Genomic DNA, 8214 nt, shown 5'->3' with positions numbered 1-8214 from the left:
TCTGGATGTATGGATGAGACGTATGTATGCATGTACGTATGTATTTGCTGAAATTTGTGATCATGTCAGACCTTTTTTTTGTTTTCCGAAAATTTTAGTGGTGGCGTTAGGGTGAGAGTGCACCTCACTAGTACCATGGGTATAGTGATGGCGTCTGACAATATGCCATGTCACTCAAACTATAACTAGTTGTGGCATGAGTGAATGGTGCCACACCATCAGTATGTAAAATACCAATGGCGTGGGATGTGACGCAATCGGTATTTTTTAACAATGGTGTCATATTGGTGGCGTCGACATCTCACGCCAGCAATGTGATTTTTAGAACGCCGGCACTAGTGTTTTCTTCACTAGTGCATGCATGCATGTACTCTAGGGTCAGCAATTGGCTAAATGCACAACATAACACATATGAGGGGTTACATTTCAGACAATATTACCTGTTCCAGTTGGATGCCTTTCCCTTTTTGTTTTACATAAATAATAGGGTATCCTCGTTGCTTCGTCCAGGAAGTCATGAAATCCTTCAATGGTTCGCCAGTTTTCTCTTCACACTGCTAGAAAAACATCAACAAGGTTTAATAGGATTGATATGATAGATATATCAACAAGTGCCTGTTAAGTGAGCTGGTGCTTGGGTTGGATAGAATTGAGAAGTTAAGTGTGCTGGGGCTGGAGTAGTGTGAGGATGGGTGACCTTTCGGGAAGTTTGACCACGGAGTGTGATTTGACTTGAGATTAAGCATAGTGACCCGAGATTAAGAAAAAAAAAATTCTGAAAAAAATTTGAATTTTTTTTTTTTTTGAATTTTTTTTGAAAAAAATTGTTAGTAATGGCGCACTTCTATGTGGTGCGCCATTACTAAGTCAGATAGTAATGGCGCACTTCTAGGCATAGTAATGGCGCACCTATAGTGCGCCATTACTATCTGTGATAGTAATGGCGCACCAAATGTGCGCCATTACTAACAGTTACTAGTGGCGTGTTAATAGTGGCGCACCTATAGTGCGCCATTAATAGCAAAAACTGGTGCGCCACTACAACCTTTTTTCTAGTAGTGTCAAACACAACCTATAGGTCCTCTGTTTTAGCATTGGAGTAGGCATATTTCTTTATACATGTAGCCAATGCTTTCTGAAAGATATCCACTAGTTCAGTAAAGAACGATTCACTAGTTTAGTAAACAAGGATTCACTAAAGGAAAGTTTTGTAGATCTCAGAATCATAAAGAAACGGGAGAGAGAGAGAGAGACAGAGAGAGAGAGACAGAGAGAGAGAGAGAGAGAGAGAGAGAGAGAGAGAGAATTATGCAATAGTGGGCCTCCAGAATATAATGTGCTTAAGTGTATCACAAGTGATTTTTTATCCTATTTTGTGCTATGTAGACTTGCTGACAAAATGCAAAACATGAACCTCCATAACCAAATCTCTCAGGCTTTTCTCCTCTCTACATATATAATCTGTTCATATACAAAACTTTTCACCTTCATTGTATGAGACTAATGAAAATGGTATCATATAACGGTATGTACATCAAATTTTCTTATAAAAAATCTTTATTATTTCCACTATTGGAAGAGCAAAGCGCATCATACTATCATGGTCCAGCCAAAATTTAACGAATTAGTTAAGAGTGGTTCCTTACATTTTTAAGTAGCATTATAGAGTGTGATCTATCAACAAAAATAGTATGAAAATTCGAGACCTGAAAACGTTCTGCCCCAAGGTAGCTTTGTAGCATGTGAAGAATAGAAGCACCTTTAATATAGTTGATGTCATCAAATATCTCAATGATTTCATTGGTATGGTGTATTTCATCCTGGGCATGTAGAAGAACAAACAATGAAATTATTAAACGGATTAAAAGCCAATATTTAGAAAAGAAAAAAATCTTAAACGAACCAACTGAATCTATGTTGATGAAATTACCAAATTTGATGTATAACATAATGTATGAGAATAAAAGTAATTAGTATCAATTTCAATATTCTGTAGTTAATTTATGATGTATAACGTAATGTATGAGACAAAAAGGAGAAATATCATATAACTAGAAACGAAACTTTCAAAGACTACATACCGAGTGAAAAAAATTAAACCCCACCCACTTGCGATTTATTGGATACTTCTCTTTGGGTATGCTAGCCCCGACTAACTTATGTCCTGCATTTGTATGAATAATGACATCCTGGACTACACATGTTTGAAACATCTTGCAAATCCTACTTTGTTACAGGTATTTGAGAAGGTCTTCTATAAGAACATACATTACTTTTAGTGTTTTATAAGCATCCATCAATATACCAAAGACCGGTGTTTACACACCTACCATTAATACATCAAAGATAGATTGTTCTCCGCATATAAACTACACGTTAATTAGACCAATTGTTGGTATTACAGAACAAGCCCAACCCAGCTACCAACACATAGTGCCACAATACCACAAACTTTGTTCCATCCAACCCCCTTAACTCTATAAGAGCTTGAACCCTTGTGTAGTGTTCCTCTTGTGAATGCTTTCACCAGAGAACTCAAGAAGACGACCGCAAATTAGTCTTTCTTGTTAAGAAATCTATAGTGGTCTTTTTTAACGAACAACAAATTACATCTTAAAATACTAGTAAAACATTTGTGATTAGTACTTTTCAGTAAATTGGACATGGGAAGAGAGATAGAACACAAAAGCAATGGTGCCAAGTGTAAGATATTGTTCCCATGGCATGCAATGTTGAATGAGGTTGGTCGTGATGTGAAGCATGGGGCCTCAACCACCATTGCCTTGGACCCTTTCTCACACTCCAACTTTCGAACATCATTAGTTTCAAAGATGGTTGGATGAAGAATAGCCCAAATAGTCATCTATGCTACTTGGACCAATAATTGTCTGGGCATGATGCCATATTAGTGACGGGTATGACCCAAACAAGAATAAGCTGCTGCTTTTGGAAGAATAATAACCCAAAGAACAACTCTGGAACATCATTAGTTTCAAAGATGGCTACATGTCATGTTTTGCCACATTGTCTTTAGGTTGGATGTATCCATGGCAAGCTAATATTGATAGATGCATCCCACTTAGCGAAGACAACATTCATACAAAGTTTTTGAAATAATTATTATTGCACAATTTCTAGTTCTTTAAAATAATAAATCTAGTATTTATTTTCCTAATACAGTTTTTGTCTGCTATGTCAGTAGTTTTTGAAAAATTCTCATATTCCATGGACCTTTCAAGAGTCAACAACGAATTAACCAATGATGTCATAGGATTTTAGATTAACATATATAAATTATCATCATCTACTATGATAAAAAATAATCTCAGCAGAAAATAGAAAATAGAGTCTGTGTCATTATCAACTGAAAGGTCCACCTATTCTTATGTTTCAATAGAAAATAGAGTCTAGGTATAGAGTGTGTCTGTATAAATATTAATGCACATCATTTCAAATGCATAACAATTCCAACCACATGATCATGCCATGCTACAGTATCAACCATTGTGATTACCTCGATAGAATGTGACCCAGTTATTGAATCCAATTTAAGAGTAGAAATTGTACTATCAAGAAACTCCATCAAAATATTCCATTGAGGAAAAATGGAATCTACAGCTTGATAGGCCATCTGTTAAAACAATGAGTGCATTCAATATATGCAAGTAGCTTGGTCATATCATGAAATGTCGAGTCATCAAATTACCCATGTAGCAAGTCCCTCACTTAGCCATAAGTAATTCCACCACTCCATGGTTACAAGATTGCCACACCACTGATGAGCCAATTCATGTGCCACGGTAACGGCAATCTAGACATAATCGTGTTTAGATCAATAAACAAAGCTTGCCTTCACAAAACTCCAGTAATCCCAAACAAAGGTATAATAGTTAAATATAGCCACTATCAATTTAAATAATGTAATTCACTTCTAAATCAGTTAGGTAACAACACATAAGTTGTTTAAGTCGTGAATAGTAAATGATGTAATAATGCAACAAAATAACTTTATGACTTATGGTCCATACTTGGTGTTGTTTGGTAGATGTTGAAGATATCTGATTAAATAGCAAATCTTGGATTTCAAAAGTAACCAATCCATAGTTCTCCATGCCCTTCCAACTAAAGTTGCTAATACCAATCATATCCAATTTAGAAAGTGCATAAGGAGTGCCAAAGTAACTACAACATTGACGAAATAAACACTTGGTTAGTTATTCTATCTACAACATCCATATCTTGAGAGACTTCGCTATAATCGTTCATGTTCTTCTCTTGAAACCATTTTAATTATTGACAAAGGTAGGTTTTGATCTTACTCATTATAGAAATCCAATGACTTCACTCCAACATCCAATGCAAATTTCCCTTGTTCACTCTTACCAACTTCAATGTACACACGAACTCTAGTGCCTGAAAATAGAATAATGGAAAGTGATAATGACATTTAAATGGTTGATGTGAATGTAACAAGAAAAATGGAGTTAATACCGTGTGATGTTACATGCTCTACAAATTCAAAAATACCAACAACCATGGCAACTAAGTAAGTTGACATTAGAGGCGATTCCTCAAATTCGACAATCTTGATAGGACCAACCACTATCTCACTAGATACAGGCATGTTGGACAGTGCTACCAACTCAGATGGAACTTCCAATGTTATTTTGAACTTAGCCTGAAATATTCAAATAACATGAGAGAACATGTTAGGAAACAGAGCTGACTTTATTGAGGCCATGGTGCACATATGAAGGGAAAGTCAATATTTCTGATGAGGAGGTAAGAGTTCTTACCCCTAAAAAATAGTCAACTTATGAATTAGTGAACAATGATGCTCAAGGAAGGACAAAAATAGATCAAGCATCTAGATAACCTAGAAATCTTATGAATCATGCTATAATAATTACCTTGAAAGCAGGCTCATCCCAACAAGGAAAGCACCGCCGAGCATCCACGGGTCGAAAGTTTGTCGCCGCCATGTTTGCTATCTTCCCCTTATACTTACTGAAAGCAAAATAAATAACAAAAGCATGAAACAAGAAAAACAATAATATTAGTTGTGCACGCATAATGTAAGTGTATTTCGAAGTTTCAACATTGATATGACTTGTTGTAAGCTAGCTAGTGATTGTGGCGTCCTACCAAGTTTCGAACATATAGAAACCGGTAGTTCAGTTGTTCTCTCTCCTTTGGTATATCGCTCCATATGATTGATATGCAAAATTCTATCTATTGGGATTTTCTGAGCATGAGCTATTCGTTGATGTGTGTTCTGATTTTTTTTCATGTTTGCATGTCTTGCTATTTTTCCTACATGGCTTACTGTTTTTTTTGCCTTGTGTGTAAAGTAGTTATTCTACCCACAACAGTAGAATATCACTGCCCAACCCACACACAAACACACAAACACACAAACACACACACACACACACACACTCTTGAAAAATCCCCTCGTCTCATCATTGAGAGTGCCATTGAAGTGCATCCTGAGCACACCATCACCTATTGGAAGCTCTTTCTGAAAACCAATTACCATAATTTCATCATCCTTAAAAAACACCACCTCGGTCGGCACTAAACACTGCAATAACCATACATAACTAATCAAGACAAGATTTAGTATGTGATGTGGGGAATGAAACATCTTTTGAGAGCTTGTCTTTTCTTTACATGTCGGTGGACCATTGTATACCTTGAATTTTATGGAAGCAGGGTCAACCATGAGTTCCACAACATTGAGAACGAGGAAACGGGTGGGTGTTATGACGGTGACATTGACTGCCACGACACCGGAGAAGGTGTAAGAGACGAGGTTGGGGCGGAAATGTAGCTCATAGTGGCTTGGCTTCGCAAAGTGTGGTAGTCGAAGCTTGCTGCGGAACTGGTCAGGTGAGTCAGTTTTGATTGCTGGCAGGGGCCCGGAGACAAGCTTCGACACACGAGAAGGTACCTTGAGATTTAGTCCCTACAAACACGGGGAAGAAAACAAAACAGCAAGGTGGGTAACCAAAGCAAACAGAGACTATTATAAATACATAGGGATAAAACTACTCCAGTGTCAGCAAGGAACGTTGTATTAGGCAACATTTGAAATCATAGGCGTGTACAAGTTAGGCAACAGTATATTTCTTCCTTTTTCAAGGAAGTGAACGGTTTCTTTGGGTTAATACATAATACTGCATATTAAGACTTGGATAATTAAAATATTACCAACACATGCAATTCTTGGCTACTTCCATAGGTTTTGAGAGACCATGTTTGGGACGGTATTTCGTGAGAATATATTTACTCACATTATTTTTGCGGTGCCATGAGGTTAGAGAGCTTTTTGTCCTCCTCACCAATCCGATTATTTAGATTTGATGAGTTTTTGTTGGTGTGTCAAAAAAATTGTTGGTTTGATTCTTTGTGGATCTGAAATCTTTCATCGACACCATATTGTAGATATCATGATTCGGCGGACTGCACTTCTAGGGATAATCCCCGGCCCAAGTACGTTCATCGATCATGGCAACTCAAGGCGCTTTCAAAAGCCCTTATTGGTAATGTTCGTGTAGGTGCGAGAGCGACAACATCGTTGCTCCAGTCCAATTGCAACCTTTATTGCAAAGTCTTTGAAATATTTCTTCTAGCACAGTTTGATACCTCCAAGAAAGTGTTTCCAAAAGATTTTGTTGTAATTCTTAGTTATAGGAGTTAATTTGTATTTTCTTGGATCTTAGATCCAAACCGGTGTACCCGTAAAAGAAAGCGTTTGTGATTTCTTCCCTTGCAACATAAAGTTTTCACAAATCACCACCGGTTGACCTCAACAAGGAAGCGTTTGGCATCATCAAGCTTTTGATCAGCTTCAAATTGTCTAAAATTAATAGGAAGGCCAATGCGGTGGCGCATGAAATTGCTAAATTTAGTTTTGATAGTTGATCAGACAATATTCTTTGGAATAGTTTTCAGCGCTGCGTGGTTGTAATGACGTTTTATTCAATTAATATATGAAGAGGTGTTTTTTCTATAAAAAAACTGTGTACCTGTATTGTTATGAGTATGAATAAAACTACATGTATTTCTCAAAAATAAAATGTTTGGGACAATATTTTCTTTTAACAAAAATGGAATTGCGAAATGTCACACGCAAGAGGGATAATAACACTAGCATTTAAAACATACATGCAACTCAAACAAAAAACTTACATGTGCAATTCGATCCACTCCTTGGGCCGAAGCCGCTGCTTGCTTCGAAACTGAACCAGTGACCTCAGAACTGCTGTTCACGGATGGAACTGGTATGTGATGTACTAATCTCCTCGGATGCTCATGAGATGGCCCGAGTGACCTTGTCGAATTTGCTACCACATGATTCAAAGAAACCACAAAGAGTACTAGTAACAAACGGCGCGCATCATGTGGCATGTTGCAAGCGTGATTGTGATCACCAATGATCTTGAGATGGAGAGAGTGCAATAACAATCGATCCTCCACTCATCTAGTCTGTCTCAAGCGGAGCGCTTGGCACAGGCTTAAATACATGATCCTTACTAGGGAGAATTTATTGTATACACCCAGAAGATCTTTGAATCAATAAAATTGGATAGACCTAATATAGGGAAGATCTCCCACATTAGTTTCCTTGATTTCTTTGGCGTCTCGAAGATAATTGATTTTCTTGATAAAAAGATATGCTCGGTATATTTTAATAAAGAGCAATCAATTATCTCTCTTGATTAAAAGATATGCACAGTAGAACTCAAAAATAAGATATGCTCAGTATCCTTTTCCACATCTGACCTATGATTAATTAATTTTCTTCCTTAAATGATATGGCCCAGGTATCCCATGGGAAAAAGATTCGGTGTAGTCTGCTGCCACTTGTCCGACACCATCTAACTTGCACGCTCCACTTCTTCGTTGCCAAAAAAAAATCATGTCATAAAAAACGTTTGCAAAATCAAAAATATTCATGTTTTAAAAAATAGATTTTATAAAAAAAGACCGCGCTGTAAGAAAATGTCATTTCTTCAAAAAAATATGTTCATGAATGTTTCAAAAATATTCGTATTTTCCGTAAATGTGTTCTCAATTTTTTTAAAACTGTTTGCCACAGTGGGACGTTTTTCTACAAGAATCCGGTTTGCCACAGTAGCCCTTTTTCTACAAGAATCCGGTTTGCCACAGTAGCCTGTTTTTCTACAAGAATCCATTTTAACAGAGTGT

General features: G+C 36.9%; 1 protein-coding gene across 1 annotated transcript; it reads right to left on the bottom strand.

Annotated features, from left to right (window-relative positions):
• Positions 1–350: 350 nt before the first annotated feature.
• On the bottom strand, positions 351–7413 carry LOC123141002 (aminopeptidase M1-C-like). Its single transcript, XM_044560257.1, has 11 exons — positions 7195–7413; positions 5696–5968; positions 5436–5584; positions 4911–5007; positions 4492–4678; positions 4320–4413; positions 4029–4182; positions 3515–3631; positions 1647–1820; positions 441–557; positions 351–389 (listed from the first exon to the last, which is right to left on the bottom strand). Exons 1-11 carry the CDS (start codon positions 7411–7413, stop codon positions 351–353), a joined length of 1620 nt encoding a protein of 539 aa, XP_044416192.1.
• Positions 7414–8214: the final 801 nt, after the last annotated feature.

The sequence above is a fragment of the Triticum aestivum genome, chromosome 6D (assembly GCF_018294505.1).
Source record: "Triticum aestivum cultivar Chinese Spring chromosome 6D, IWGSC CS RefSeq v2.1, whole genome shotgun sequence".
In the NCBI taxonomy this organism is placed as follows: Eukaryota; Viridiplantae; Streptophyta; class Magnoliopsida; order Poales; family Poaceae; genus Triticum; species Triticum aestivum.
This window is presented reverse-complemented; position numbering and strand designations above follow the sequence as displayed.